Source organism: Temnothorax curvispinosus, unplaced genomic scaffold, assembly GCF_003070985.1.
Source record: "Temnothorax curvispinosus isolate PA1 unplaced genomic scaffold, ASM307098v1 QBEX01015788.1, whole genome shotgun sequence".
Classification (NCBI taxonomy): Eukaryota; Metazoa; Arthropoda; class Insecta; order Hymenoptera; family Formicidae; genus Temnothorax; species Temnothorax curvispinosus.
The window spans coordinates 1-16,026 of record NW_020225568.1 but is presented as its reverse complement, the minus strand read 5'-3'; the positions used below and the strand labels follow the sequence as shown (position 1 = coordinate 16,026).

General features: G+C 41.6%; 2 protein-coding genes across 2 annotated transcripts; both read right to left on the bottom strand.

Annotated features, from left to right (window-relative positions):
* Positions 1–616: 616 nt before the first annotated feature.
* Positions 617–4,012, bottom strand: LOC112466057 (CAAX prenyl protease 1 homolog). Its single transcript, XM_025033941.1, has 6 exons — positions 3,720–4,012; positions 3,278–3,424; positions 2,964–3,167; positions 1,997–2,512; positions 1,618–1,761; positions 617–1,534 (listed from the first exon to the last, which is right to left on the bottom strand). Exons 1-6 carry the CDS (start codon positions 3,819–3,821, stop codon positions 1,316–1,318), a joined length of 1,332 nt encoding a protein of 443 aa, XP_024889709.1. The 5' UTR covers positions 3,822–4,012; the 3' UTR covers positions 617–1,315.
* A 5,002-nt stretch (positions 4,013–9,014) lies between these two features.
* On the bottom strand, positions 9,015–15,231 carry LOC112466059. Its single transcript, XM_025033943.1, has 3 exons — positions 13,205–15,231; positions 12,173–12,976; positions 9,015–10,987 (listed from the first exon to the last, which is right to left on the bottom strand). The coding sequence occupies exons 1-3, from the start codon at positions 13,468–13,470 to the stop codon at positions 10,297–10,299; spliced, it is 1,761 nt and encodes a 586-aa protein (XP_024889711.1). The 5' UTR covers positions 13,471–15,231; the 3' UTR covers positions 9,015–10,296.
* Positions 15,232–16,026: the final 795 nt, after the last annotated feature.

Sequence of the window (16,026 nt, the reverse complement as noted above, 5' to 3'; positions counted from 1 at the left end):
AGCGCTTTTACAAAAAAATGTTGAATCGTCAATAGCTTAGTGAAATTACTTTTCGGTGTATAATTTTCAGAATGAGATAATAAAGTTAAAATCTGAAGTTTATGTAATATATTGAATATAATACACACATTACACAAGTAAACATACATGTACATTACAAGCAAGCTATAACCGCGATTTATAGTAAGCATTTTAGAAGAATCTTAAGTTATTATAACTAACATTATACAAAAATGAATGCACACACATACATACACACGTATACATATCATTCTCTATTTTTATCTTGAGTCATTAAAGGCCAAATGGAAGAATGAAAAAATGTTTATAACATTAATGCAGCCTTTATCACTCGGTCGTTAACGTACAGATAATTAGATTGAAACTTATACGTAAAGTGCATATATAATGGAATATATTGGATACACTTATATATAAGTTGTATGTATAATTGAATAGTAAGAGTGCTCACTAGAAGAGACAGGTATATTATCTTCCTTGACATTGTCATACTGTGAATAATTGGATCATGAAAATTTTTAAGTACGTTTTCACGCATCTTAGCAGTCGTTATAAAAAAGAACTATGTCTATTAACACGAGAATAAATATGTGGATTGTTCACAAACGTGATATATTTTTACAGATTCCCAGTATTGTAAAAACAATGTTGAATGGAATATCAACTTACATTTTGTTTATCGTATCCTAAAGTTAATTGAACTTTTACTTAATGGCATTTAGAATCTTCATCTAGGAATGATAAATAACGATATATTGAATAGTAAAGCGCAAGATCTGATGGATATGTACAAATATAACAATCTAGTCTATGTCCTCGAAAAATGAAGTATACTCGAAATATTTAAATGTAAGATAAACCCCTACAAACATTAAGAAAATACAAAATATTGTGGTCATTTTTCACGACATTAATGATACTGGAAAAATGTTTACATATGTAAATATTAAATGCTGGAGTATATTAATATATATGTGTATATATTATATATAAAAACATCGTATGATAGTAAAGCTCTATTAAAAGTTCCTATTCAATTGGAGTGGATTGTAAAAAGATGGATATTATAATAAGACCAGAATCACATTGACATTATGACAATAAACAGGAAGCATAATTGTCTCGGACTCGTATTTAGGTTCGCTCAACTAGATAGTGGAATAATTAAAAGAAAAAAAAACGTATAAAATAACGCAAACAACAACTAATGCCTGTATCGCTGTGCCGCTCCAGGCTTCATTTTTTATGTCGAGAAACAAGTTATAAAAATCGCATACAATGAAAAACTCGTTCCTTAATTAGTTTTATCTATCGCTTCTAATCGTTCAAGCATAGGCGGATGTGAATGATTCCAACAGGAGTACAATTTATCGTATATGGGAAAGCTCAAATTGTCCTTCTGTAATTTTACTAGAGCTGCCTTTAAAGGCTCGCCGTGGCCTAATTTCGTGGCAAATCTGTCTGCTTGAAATTCATATCTTCGGCTAATCACCACGCTGACAAAATTAAACACCTGAAAATAATAAAAGAATTTGCGTAATCTCTTGTTTAATACACAATATAAAAATCATAAAGAAAAATGTAATAATTTCTTACCGTATTCAGTGGCATTAAAATATACGCTGATACTATATATAGGCCAATCATGATGGGCTGAGTGTCCACAAAGCCAAAGGCGCTATACATTGGTGTGTATCGCAAGAGTTTGGCAAACATGACGAAATTGGCTACAATTATTATCTGAAAAATATATATACTTATTATTAAAAATACAAAGAAAACTGTAAAGAATTGCTCAGGTCATATATAACATATTTTATTTTGTTAAATATATTAAAATTATTTTATTAAATATATTAAGCGATTCTGTAATGAGCCAATTTTTCCTTAGAAAATAATGAAATATTATTATCAATACTGTAAGATTAACTCCTTGACATAATACATAAAATATGAATTAATTTTAAAGTTATACCTGGCACAGCAGATATCCTTTCACAGCATGATTATGTTTCCAATGACCCAACTCGTGCGCGAGTACCGCCAGTATTTCATCTGTTTCACAACCACACTCTTTATCGGTTTCGTTGCTGTCTTTCTTACAATATTCCTTGATGAGTGTATCAAAAAGAACTATCCTTTTGTATTTGTAAAAACCATACAGATAGGCATTGCTATGTGACGATCTCTTGGAGCCTTCAACCACGAACAGCTTGTACAAAGGAAATTTCAAGGAAGCTGCCAATTCTTCAATTTTTTGCTTCAATTCGCCGTCAGGTAATGGTGAATATTTGTCAAATAATGGCGCGATTACTTCTGGATACAGAATCATCAAGAATAACGAGACCACTACGGATAACAGCCACAAGTACCAGAAGAAATAATCGCCACCATTTTGCACAATCCAAATCATGCCACACAGAAGAGGTAAAGAGATAATTTGACCCACAAGGAATCTTTTGATTTCGTCCTTAATAAAAAACATAGCTGTCTGCAAATAAGTATTGACATTCGTTAATTAGCGATATTCTTAAAGGAGATGGTAAACCATCCATCGTTTAATTCGACCCAACACACACTGGTCATTTATTAATATAATATTCAAATACACGACGTTTCGACCATGGTTCTTATCAAGTGTAAACTAAGTTATAGATTTATAATGAGGATGTTTCGTACAACAGCCTCATTGTAAATCTATAACTTAGTTTACACTTGACAAGAACCACAAACCACGATCGAAACGTTGTGCATTGTATCGACAAATGGCCAATTGGATCAAATTAAACCATCTCCTTTGTTAATTATTACTGGCGAAAAAAAGATTACCTCTGGCTCAGCAATATTCTTTTAATCAACTCTTATATTCAACAATTAAATATATAAGTATATAAAAAAAAAGGTCTCTATAATTGCAAAATATATTATATAGAGAATCTTACTTGTTTATTAAAGCCATGTTTCTCCTCCAAAACAAAAGTGTCATATATGTCTATCGGCAGATTGGCTATGTACGAAAATACGCTTATAAAAACCATGCATATCGCACTTATCAGTATCTCGTTCTCATGATTAAAACCATAGTACTTGGCTATTTGAATGCTGCATTGCCAGAAATAGTGATAGGCAAAAGTCGTCAGGGTTAACTGTAAAAATACTGTTATATAACGCAAATCTGCGTGAATACCTAAAAAAAATTGCCTTCCGTTTTCATCGATGGCATATAGAATACGCAGAAGCGTTTTATGACACTCACTGTACTATAGATCTTCGAATATACATCCTGAAAAGTACTGAAGGTATTTCTGTGCAATGCGTATGCACGAGCCTTGTCGTATATATCTTTAGTCATTAAATCCTCAACCGCTTTTGGTACATCAACCATACGTTTCAGCAGAGCTCTCTGTAACACACACATTCATAATATACATAAATCTAAAATGTTAATTTAATTATCATCAATTCATTCTTTTACGTTGCCACTTTATCTTTTAATCTTTCCTAAAAGAGGCAAAAATTGAAAAAAATATGATTCAAACAAAATAAAAATAAATATGCAAATATATAGAGATTTGACTGAACATAAAAATAGTATATATTAAATGTTGCTAATTTTAGAAATGACATAGCATTCTAAGTATTCTTCTATCGTGATAAAGTGGAAAAATATGATTACAGGTTAGGAAAGGTAGACCTACCTGGCGGAAGTTCAAATAATAATACCAAAAGCTTAACAGCCATATCATGCATAAAATTGTCTCGAGGATATGTCTCTCCCAAAAATTCAAAAGTGTCTCCATTTTAATATGTTAACGAGATATCTCCAGATATTCTCAGCAAATTTCTATCGCCGAGCACCCTGCGATTTACGACCCTACTTCACGGCCTTCGCGGCGTGGAACGAAAGATAAGATGTTGAGATGTAAAGGTTAAAATTACATAAACACACGTATTTTGAGGTGCCGGGTGCGCGCGTAGTCGATTGGAGTAATCTGCAGCTGTATCCAGAATCCTAACCAATCAAAATGTGACAGCATCAATTAATCATGAACTAATCTAATAAAAATCTATATTGTTTTGCAGCTACGCTATAGATGTTATATTTTTTTTGTACATTTCAAATGAAATAAATATATGTAATTAAACGTTGAAAGGAAAAAGAGAAAACGTGCAAGAAGTATGTACAGCCGCGAAAAACGAATGCTTTGCCTTTTTAAAGGTTTAAATTTTCGGGTTTTTAACATTAACAGTTTTTGAAACATTAATTAGTGCCACCTCCTATCTGATTATATTCCCCTTTGTCATCTTTGAGAATTGAAAATTTTGTCAACAATTATTTAGATTGAACACGTGTCATCGGTGCAGTTACCAAGGTCGGTAAAATCCGCGGTGACTTTATGGACGGTCGGTAAAGTCAGCGCGCACTTTTACCGACAATAATAATTTTTGGCGCGAGCTGTTGATTGTTGACAAAATTTTTAACTCTCAAAAATCGACGAAATATTAGGATAATATATCTATATAATCAGATAAGAGCAAATGGCACTATAACATCCAAAAATTGTTTATGTTAAAAGCATGAAAATATTTAAACCTTTAAAAAAAGGCAAGCAAAAGTTCATGATGACTTTGCCGGCTATCAAAAGATTAGCAAAATAACAGAGAATGTAATCGAACAAACGGTTTCTAAAGTCAGAACTTCGTACATTGTAATTTAAAAAAGTTTATTCATGTAAATTATCCTTCGCTATTTACATTGGCACGAGGAAGACTGCAGCTAGCATGCTAACGAAACGTATACACAGACATAATGCATAAATATTCAAGCGATTATTTATTGTACACACAATACGCACAGTACGTTCGCAAAACTAGTGCAACTGTATAATAATCTTAACAATTTCGATATTTCTTAAATAAGTGTACAAAATAAATTTTCGCAGAATATAATTTATATACTAGATGAAGCGCGTTTATTGGATGTTCGTTTCGCGAGGGAAACGCCGCGCTGAAGTGGAACCGACCATCCGATACCGTGCGATTTAACACGAGTAAGCGGCCATTCTTCTTCAAGGCTGTTCCTTTGTGTCATGCCTCCTCGGTCAAGTTTTCGCCGTAGAGAGAGACTCGCCGTGGATCGGCCAGGGCCGTGCTCTTGCCACAGTGACCTCAAAAGAAGGAGAGAAAGACCCCAACGAAGTGGCCTGACGAAGGTCGACGTCGAAATTGAAAGAATTCTAACCAGCGATTTCACCTCCGTCGCGCGCGGGGGCCGCCGCGCTTATTTCGTCATCTCGAAGAGTCGCCTCCCAAAAAATTTTGACGAACGAAAGAGCGATTGCGCGCGTGCGGCTCGTTCGCGACACCCTGTAGAGAGAGAGCGAGAGAGAGAGAGAGAGATCATAATAACGTAGACGGGGGTGAAGAGGGGGAATAATCAAGAGCGGCATTAAGAGACGCGCATATGTGTGGCCGTCTGGTCCTTCACCCGCGACAGGGGCCGCGGAGCGAAGTAAAAACCTTGGGGAGCCCCCCTCGCTTTATTTTCGTCAGTTTTCAAGTTGGGCTCTGTGTCTAAAAGATATACGCTCTCTCGCGCGCGATGGAAACTTGAAGACGAAGTCTCGGTAGGACCAGAGGGGGGAAAGAGGGGGACGAAGGAGTCGAGAGGGAAGAAAGGGAATCGCGCCTACGATGTCTGCCGAGCGCATATAATGCGCCAGTATGCGTTTCCTTCTCTTTTCCCTCTTGCCCACGTATAGAGGCGACCCGACTCTCTTTTCTTGGGGGCCGCTTCTATTTCTCTCTTTTCTTCTCACTCCGCAAGAATTCCCATTCAGTGGAGATTAACTTATCTCCCGATTGCGTCGGGGTGGGCCGGCGTTTGAGAGAATCGCTCAACGTGAATTCTACTACGCGTAGCCGGAGCTCTATAAATAATAGATAATCGGGCTGGGGAAAGAAAACACGAAAATAATACGCAAGATGCGCTTTCACTCGTATTACGTCAATTGAAAAAGTAAATGCTTTCTAAATATGGAATAAATTGGACTCGTGTCCAATGGGGAGAAAAAATAGAAAAGAAAAATTAGATTAGATGATCATCTTTTTGCTTTATTCTTATTTAATGTCGCTTGGCAGAGGTGATTATATATACTATATAGTAGCTTGCACGAGCGCAGCGTGGATGCCATGAGCGCGGTAACGATGCAGGTTCAAGTTACTCGCTCTTTCTTCCCTCGGTGATGCGGCTGATAAGTCGACATATACGTAATATGCCAGGCCATCGCTCGACTGTCGACTCGGTGTACACATGGCGTGTCGTGAAAGCGACACGCAGCCGGGCGGGAGGGTCGGGAGAGAACCGACGACGTTACGGGAAACCAACGTTAGATTATTTATTTTTTAACAATTCAAGGAAGTCAGTTTCTAATAGGCGGCTGGAAATCGGATTTGCAGAATTTACGGTACAGCGCATGGAGGACCGAGGTCTAGCTTGTTTCCCGACTGGAAACCGCGCGATAAAGAGAAAGGATTAAACGCAGACGAAGAAGCAGAAAGAAAGAGAAAACGAGAAAGAGAGAGAGAGAGAGAGAAACAAAGAGAAGGGAAAAGAAGTTCCATAGGAAAGTAGAAAGGAAGAAGAGGGAGAAGCTGCGTACTACGAAACGTGTGTAAATCGACTGTAGTATAATACTATGAGTCAGTCACACCCACAAGCCAGTTGTGGGTTCGAGATTCTTTCTCTCTCTCTCCCCCTCCCTCTCTCTCTCTCTCAATACTATTCTCTCGTTTCCTCTCTTTGAACGCGTGGACGCGTGCGACTGTGTACGCATTGGCACGAGGTCACGCGTACGTACAGTATCTATCGGCCTTGCTTGCCGCGTTCTAATCGGCGGTGCTCAATGCGCTCCTAACACGATAAGGGCGCGAAATAGCGTGGGAGTTTTCGAAGCGTCCCGCGTCCACGGATAATCAGCGGAAATCGGCCGTATCGATCAGGGCCGTAGAAGTAGAACCTTCGTTGAGGGGTGCTAATAAAAAAACTCTTCGCTCGCTTTTTGAAAACAAAGAAACCTACTTCGAGATTCGTAATTTTCTTTTTTTTTAATCCTTTTTTCTTTCAACGCGCATTGAGATCGCGAGACCGTCCCCGAGTCTCTTTATCGATCGAAAGATTTCTCATCCTTACAAAGTTTTCAAAATTCTCGGGAAACGCGAATCGTCAAAGATTTTACTTCTTGCCTTTCTGATAAGGGCGCCACTATAATCAGCCCGGGGCTCCTCGCGGCCGTAAACCGGTCCTGGACGCGCTTCGCCGGTGCTCGAAACACCTGACGAAACGTCCGCGGCGATGCGGCTGATAAATACCGCGCGGTGGCGGCGAGGGAGAAGGAGGGCAAAAGGGGCAGGGCGCGCACGGCCGTGCATTCGGAATGTATGCGCGAAGAATCGTCTTTGTGCGAGCGACCGAACGGAACTGGTCGACTCGCACACAAATCGCTCTTTCGTGGAAGAGATGTACACCTCAAGCCTTCCCCTCCCTTTTGTTTATTTCCCGATTTACGATTTAGCACGAATTACCACGAGCGGGTCCGCGATACGGATCCCCCCCCCCCCCCCGGGTACGAGAGACGATAACGTTGAAGAAAATAATCGTCTCGGTGAGAATTGCCGGGGCGACGGGGACTCCGAAGTCGGGGCCGCGATCGAGGGCCCCGGCACGGCGGCGATCTCGCGTGAGCGCGGCCGAGTTCTTTGTGATCAGGGCTCGACCGAGAAACCGGTTTCATTGGCGGAAGACCCTCTCGCTCTCGCTCCCCCTCCCCCCCTCTCCCTCTCTTTCTCTCGCTCTCCCTTTTGCTCCGCGAAGCGAACCGAATATGAATCGTACGCCGCCCGTTTCAATAGACAGAGCTCCGTCCGTCGGCGCGGCGGCGTGTGCGCGCGTAAACTGGTTATCGCCGATCGTATGTAATCGGACATGCGGACGACACGCGTCCGCATACGACGGTTGCGTATCGATAAACGCGTGCACGCAGATGCGGCTGTCAGCCCTCGGTCTCTCTCTCTCTCTCTCTCCATCCCCCTTTTTCTTTTTTTTCTTCTTTTCACGCTGGATTACGTAAGTGGGGTGGATGTTCCGAGGGCCCGTCCGTAATCGTGACATTAACGTCGAGCGGGAACGATACACGGAATATTTAACGCTACCGAATCGCGCGAATCAATTGCACGCGTGTAAACGTTATTAAAAAGAAAAAGAAGAAAATGATGAAAAAGGTGGGGCTTATCGATGATCACCGGGTGACGTTAATTGGCGCGCGATCGAAACGCGACAGCGAACACGAGGCGCGAAGTACAGCGTATCAGTAGTTTATTACAAAATTGCAGTCATTGCACATATACATCATTTTTAATTTCGTGCCATTTTACACACGAATATTTTACACACTCATTAACGGTATATAGAAATATTACAAACAGGTACAAAAACTACGCTACTTTAATTTAATCGCTACCTTATACGCTATCACTCTCTCGCTCTCTCTCTCTCTCTCTCACATTCACAATCGCCTATTTGTTTATCGATTATCTAAATGCCTTGTAAGCGTTAGAGCTTGGTCTTGCTCGCGTGGAATGAAATTGCGTTCGAACGCAGCGAACGATATATAAATATAATGTACAAGTACGCCGTGCCGGATGAAAGCTCGACGATAAAATTCTTGAAATCTAGGATAAATTCATCCTTTGAATCTACTGGAAATTTTTAAGATTTACAAATGTAGAAAAAAAACACGAAGTTTTGTTAACAAAACTTCATTCATGCTCTGCAGCAGTTAAGGTGCCTTTTCACGTTGACGCTCGATCTCTCTCGGTTCAACACTCATCTTCAGTGAGCAAAAATCTTGAGGAATAATATTTTATATATAGATATATATATATATATATATATATATATATTCGTAAAATATTATTACTTGAAGATATTATTTGAAAATAATTAATATTTTACGTATTTCGAAGTCTATTTTTTATTGTACTGAGACGATCAACGACGATTCAGCGTCAACGGTGGATGTTGAATAAATTCAACTTTATTTCTTGACGCTAGCGTGAAAGCGAAACCACGTGACCCTAGAAATATTTTTTACTTATTTATATTATATAAGTAAATTTATGTATTATATATAAATAAAATATATTTTATATTTGAAGATTTTTGCTCGCTAAAAATGAGCGTTAACGTGAAATGGCACCTTTAAACTTTCTGCCGTGGAAGTTATCACGCAATTGTTCGCGTAAAAAAATTGACAATACCATTAAATTGACGATCCAATTAAAATTAGAATAAATTAGAGATTTCCTATTGTTGATTATAGCAATATCAGTCGATCGACATGCATCGGCATGTATAATACATAAAAATCATAACGGTGAAGGGCTAAATACGACGACTTCATAAAAAAGACATTCTCAAAAAAAAAACTTCACATAATAATCACGCATGAAGGAATAGCACTAAATGAGTTGCAGTCCTCGTAAACTTGTAAGATCGGTATGAGATCGCGTGTCGTATATCTTTACTGTAATCTACGCGTTATCCGCTACGTTCGTATTTTTTTATCTTTGACCATTCTTGGCAGTGACGATTCGTGAGCTTCGTGTTCGTTAATTTATTTCCTATTCGCGGACGGTACGTGGAAGCTGGCGCATTATTATTTCTACGCATCCGGTATTTTCGCGAGTTGCAAATAAAATAAATCGAGTAATTAACGAGCGTTAAAAAATGTTTATTACAAAATTGTGTAGTGGCGCCGTTAGACATGCGTTAGGCGAGCGTAAGAGTAATTCAGTAATGTGTAACAGCCGTCCCCTATCCAATCGGTTCGGAATTTTTTTCTCAATCATGGCTCTTTTTCTCGTAAATGTGTGTAACATGAAATGACCGCTTATATTTGAAAACTTTTCTATGCGCACGCCTACGGGCTGGTCCCACATTACGGTTTCTAAGAAAAAAAAAATAGCCTTTGTACATTGTATATGTACAGATATTTTTGTACACTTTAAAATTACAGTTATATATACAAGCGCGTTGTATAAAAAAGGTACATCGTCGTATAAAACACAATTATTTACAAAATCTCAGGCTATAAAAAAAGTTACGTGACGCAATTATTTACAGTGTTGTCGAGCAATAAAAAAAGGGGAGGGATGTGTACTTGGCCGCGTGTATATATATTTAAATAGGAGATCGTATAAATTGTCCCAATAAGTTTACTCCGGCTCGAGAAGCGATCCGGCACCCGGCGTGGTTCCTCCGGCCCGTAGCGCGACAAGATGCGCTTTCTTCCGGGGCGACGCCGCGTTGACCTGCTGATAAACGTAATCGTTCTGTAACGGCGAGCCCGAGAGCGTTTTCTGGCGTTTCGCGCACGAGACGAACTCGTACACCAACGGCCGCTCCTGCCTCGGGAAGTCGTTTAGTCGCGTATCAAGCAGCTCGGTGGTATCGAGATCGAGATCCTCGTAGAGCTGCTCCACGACGATCTCATCGTCGACGATATCGACTTGCTTGGTCTCGTCGTACGTGACGTTCTCGTCGTCGTTGATGGGCTCGTCCACCGCGGATCCACCCGTCTCGGAATCGGCGTAGCTCTCCGCATCCTCGTACGTCTCCTCGTGCCTGTCCCCCTCGTATTTCATCTCGCCCCGCTCGAGGAGCTCTAGCTGGTCGGGATTCACCATTGCCCGCTTGATCGCGGTCGGATCCTTCCTCGACCATTTCCGCACCTCCTCGTCCATCTTGGCCACCTTCGACGGATGGATGGCCCAGAGGCAACCCTTTCGCTGGCTACCATTGCCGGGCGGCTTCTCTATTTTCTCAAAGCACTTATTCAGCGACAGATTGTGCCTCACGGAGTTCTTCCAGCCAGTCGGCGCGGTCGTAAAGTAGGGAAAGTGCCGACTGCGTGAACAAAAACGGGAAAATGGGACATGAAAATTTGAAGCGAATCGGAATTTTTCATTAGCGTTAGAAATAAATCAGAGAATTAAGTATATTAGGTCATATATCAGTGAATTATGTGGCAAATAATAATTAAATTTATAAAATGGATAAGATCGATCGAGTTTAATTCAATCAGAATTCTAATACTATTCAGGTCAAATTTTAGCGAATTTTATTTCTTCAAGAAAAATTGCTTTTTTTTGTTACTTTAAAAAATATTTCACACAAGACAATCCGTAAAGTTAAACGTGTCTTAACATCCTCGTTTGGCGCAGAAGAAACTCTAATGAAACACGACTGCAAAGGACGAGCAGTTATTTTACGATCATGGCCGTGAGTTGCAACGGCGAGAAATGAAGGCAGGTGGTAAACGAGAAGAGCGGGGCCCGGCGTCGATTTCTAGGGGGGACTGTACCCCGGCGTGCCCCCGGTTGTTCCAAGGGGCCCCATACAAAATGGCAGCTTCTCGCTCAGCTCCCTTTCCGACCCGTAAAACCCGAGAATAAAGAGGGAAAAGACAATACTTTTGCCCCTCGTGTACCTAAGCGCGGGGCAGGGGGGCTTTGCCAGACCCTTTATCCTTCCGGCCAAATAGCCGAAAATAAGCAAACGGGCGACACGTTATTCATCAAGTAAAAAGTTCCTTGCTGTTCGTCCCAAAAACATCATTTCTTATGGCAATATCTCACGTTCGTTGGCAATTATAATGAATAATGTACTAATGCAAAAAATGCAGCGAACGTTTCAGCTTGTAAAAGCTCAAGAAAAAACATTCGAGAAAAGTAATTTATTTTAAGAAGCTATTCAAAGAATTGCAGTTATTACGGATGTTATTTTATTCAAAACTATTTTATTCGTAAAATACGTTCTTTTCTGAGGCGATATCTTTAAGAAAGTTGCAATTAGATCTTATGGAACGATAAAAATAGTAATTTGCATCCAGAGAAGAAGAAACTTATTAAAACAATACATAACTTGGAGCTCACATTTGAAAAATTGAATAAGAGCGAAACTCTCTTGTTTCTTATATCACTCCCGTAAATTATTTACATACCGATTTAACACAATTGTCTAGCAACTTGCAAATGTTAAATATCTAAGTTGCGATGTGTTTTCTGCGGTAACAATTTTAAAAACACTTACCACATGAAGTTATAGATTTCGGAGACCGGCAGCGATCCCGTTCGGCTGTTCTTCAGTGCCATCGCGATGAGACACGAGTACGAGTACGCGGGTTTCGGATAAGAATTGTCGCGGTTCCCCGTCGTTAAGTCCTTCTCGCGTTTTGCCGCCTGTATCATCAGCGTCGTCGTCGCACCCGTACTAACGTCGTGCACATTGTTGTTATAGGACATCTGTTTGCGGATCTGTTGCAACGCAACCTGATTCCCCGAGTTAGCTGCGAGCAGCTTGATGTCCTGGACCTTGACTGTGCCAGATATGGTGCTTATCTTGGGGTGATGCAACCTCGTCAGTTGGATCGTCGGCGAGGAAGCGATGGTGGAAGCGGTTAACGTCCTGGCGCCGATGCTGACCGACGACGATGACATCGATGTCGGCGCCTCCACGCTCAAGGGTGTGAGCGGCTGTTGAAGAGTCGTATCCGGCTCGTCGTCCTCCGTCTCCTCGTCTTCCTCCTCTTCTTCCTCCTCCGTTTCCTCTTCCACCGTCTCGTACTCCGTCTCGCTGTGTTCGTTCTCCTCATTCTCGATCTCCTCTTCGTCTTCGCTTTCATTTTCTTCATCATTTTCGGTTCGTTCGACCTCACTTTCATTCTCCGTCTCTTCTCCCTCATTTTCGGCGTTTTCCTCAACACTCGCAGTCTCCATCATCGCCGCGTCGCTGTTCGTCGCGGGGCAGATAGACATGTTATGCGGTAGTATCAAATTCGGATCCAGCGTCAAAGCCAATTCACTGTCGCTGTCCAGATTCAATTCCTCCAGATTGCTATAAAACACAAACAATATTAAACTTTCTATAAAATTTATTAAGTAAATGAGGTTTTCTTCAATTTAACTTTTACGACTTCGAGACTCAGTAAAATATTTCAAAATATTAACGTATTTTCTCTCTCTCTCTCTCCTTCAGTAAGTTTTAGTTAGACAACTTTTGTTGGCACTAATAACATTTTTCTTTGATCATTGCAGGTAAAAAATTCCAAAGGGTTCGTCTTACCTGTTCGAGCTTTTGTCATTGAAGCAGATCGGATCGTCGTCGGCCTCCGTCAAGACGTCGTCGAAATCGAAACCGAGGCCTGGACCAAACCAGCTGATTTGGCTCGTGTTGTCGCAACGCCGTATGCCCATATGAAACATCTCTGGACGACCCTGTTGGAAGGCGTCGGAGATGCTGTCGCTGCCAAACAGGCAGTCCCATGGATCCCCAGACAATCCCTGCTCCATCCCGACGGTATTGTACGCATTTACGGTATCCAATTCCATTCACTTGACTGCAAGGAAAAGAAATGGATGGTATCTTTAGAAGACCATCGTCCGGAACGTGCCAAATAATATGGCTAAGCTGCAATCCGCCGCCAATTATCCTCCCGAAAAAGTTTCATCTTCGTAAAAGCGACATCGTCATAACGAAGCCCCGCGTGAAGTCACTCTATCGCTTAAGCGAAATTGTACTTTTATAGCTCCATAAAGAGTCTAGTCCCCTAGCTATAATACAATATTGTCTAGTAGAATTTATATATATTTTTTTGTTTACATTTTTGTTTGCATTAACTATATTACATATTAACCAGGCACGTAATGTTTTAATCGCTTTCATCCTCCCAGCATGGGACTTATCCGTGTCTCAATACGCGTGTTTTAATGACAATTCCGTATGAGGAGCGTATTTGGATCAGCACGCAACTCGTAGATCGATCATTTTCACAGAATTCCTCGTAAGGGTACCCTACACTGATGTCTACAGCATAGCGAGCCGCTCTGTCGGCGGAATAATAGCTCGCGCGAGCAAGCACGTGAGAGTTCCCGAGAGAGTTCCTCGCCGAATAAAAGCAGATCTGTTCCTTGAAATACCGCGCTTATCCGGCGATCGAGGCGGTCCAGGGATCAACCTTCGTCGGTGTCTCTAAATCCATAAATCATCCTCGACGGACTCTCTTTGTGTGTCAATCGTTTTAATTTAAAATGTAAAAAATAAAAAAAAATAGAAACGTATTGTAAATTATTAATCTATAAAGATCTCGCTGTGCGGATACGCGTCTTTGATCGTATATAGTCTTCGCAATTACGTTCGACCGTACGCTTCGAAAATTCCCACGTTATCTCAGGTATTTATCAACGTCGTGAGTTGCGAATGTAGCGAGAGGAGTACCAAGGATCGGCGGTTTAGTGTCTCACTGCGCCGGGGCGAAGACGATAGATTCCATACGTACGCGGGAACGTCTCGCGTATACGCCAGCGTATACAATTACACGCGCATGCTTTTACACGTGTGCGTATATTGGTGGAAGAAAGAGAGAGAGAACGAGCGTACGAGGATCTTGAACCCACAACCGGCTTGTGGGTGTGACTAACTCATAGTACTACAGTTGGCTTACTATATGCACGGAGCTCCGTAGTAGAGCCCCCTCTCGCTCCTCCCTCCCCCGCGCTCTCGTCCGCGGCTCTCTTTTTTTCCTCCCATCCTCAGCGTGTCTTTCCATGATTATCTCTCATTAAAAACTAATAACGGACAATCGACGAGCTCTAACGGCGGAAACGCCGCTGGAATGAGCGAATGCAAGAGGGATCTCTGCTTGGAAAAGAGATAATAGTCGAGCTAAACGAACTACTTGCGGATTTTAATAAAGTTTCGTCGCGTAAAGTCATCCCAGACAGCACCGCATGTCCATAAACGGGACATCTTTTAGACTTCTTACGAAAAAAAAGAGGATGGCTAAAAGACGTCTTACGTCCCGATTTTGGACATGGTGCTATCTGGGATTCATATAATAATATACGCGTGTCATTTTGAGCTGCGCGGTACAGCGGCAGCTGGAACGAAAGCCCCGAGACCCCCCTTTTCTCGTCTCCGCGCGTGCACGGAGACGCGAGAATATCAGCCGGCATCGATTCGAATATTCCACCGCGTTAGATTGTGCGTAGTCGTAACATCCGGATCTCGCGATGGACCAACCGTAGATACACACAGCCGCGCGCCGTCTCCGCTCGGCCCGCGCTTTTCGCCGAGTATCGATCTGATACGTCTACCCCCCTCGGTACCCCCCCGACCTCTCTCCCTATCCCCCTGACATCCACCCTCGTCGTATCCTTCCGCTCCTCCCCTCGGGCCGCCGCGCCGCGCCACGACCAGTATTTGCGAGCTGCAAGAGTGTGCACCCCGCGCGCAGCGTGCACCAATGCCGCGCCCAGGTTCGTCAGGGTAGCACCCTAAACATCCCCCCCCGGCCCCGTTGCCCGTTTGAAAATTTACCCCTCTCCTTCTCTCACTCTCTATCCCTCTATCTCTCTCTTTTGCTCTCGATCTCTCCCTCCGTCCCCTTCAACCCCTTATGGTTCCCCGGCGCAGGCTGCTCGTTACCCCTTAATACCGCTCGCAAGGGGCGAATTAATGCTTCTATCTTTGTAAATAGGAAAGCAGATATCGGATTTTGCGTTACCCGCGTCATTTTTAGCAAGTTTCGCGGAATGTATGAGTTCTGCTTCTCTGCCGGAGGTTCTCTAATCGTGCTGTCGCTCTGGCTGCCGAACGACAATCCGTAAACGGAAAACGTTAAATGCGCAGGAAAAAAACAGAAATGTCAAATCAAAACTTATATACTCGTATATACGTAACGATCTATAATCTTATAAGAATCTCAACTTTTTTATTTCAACTCTTTTTTTTTATTGAACCATGTAAATATTCAAGCAAAGTTTTCTTCGAGTATATAAATCTTCTATTCACACTTAATTCTTTCTGTGTGAATATGAAGTCTTAATTATACTAAGAAACCATAAAACTCTACGGTGAAGAATATCTTGTGACTTGGTAGTGATAAG

Coding starts and splice junctions, on each gene's coding strand:
- LOC112466057 (XM_025033941.1), bottom strand. CDS start 3,821: ATGGAGACACTTTTGAATTTTTGGGAGAGACATATCCTCGAGACAATT. Junction 3,425..3,719: donor ATTATTTGAACTTCCGCCAG/GTAGGTCTACCT, acceptor TGTGTGTTACAG/AGAGCTCTGCTGAAACGTAT. Junction 1,535..1,617: donor TTTTAATGCCACTGAATACG/GTAAGAAATTAT, acceptor TATTATTTTCAG/GTGTTTAATTTTGTCAGCGT.
- LOC112466059 (XM_025033943.1), bottom strand. CDS start 13,470: ATGGAATTGGATACCGTAAATGCGTACAATACCGTCGGGATGGAGCAG. Junction 12,977..13,204: donor AATGACAAAAGCTCGAACAG/GTAAGACGAACC, acceptor TGTGTTTTATAG/CAATCTGGAGGAATTGAATC. Junction 10,988..12,172: donor GAAATCTATAACTTCATGTG/GTAAGTGTTTTT, acceptor TTGTTCACGCAG/TCGGCACTTTCCCTACTTTA.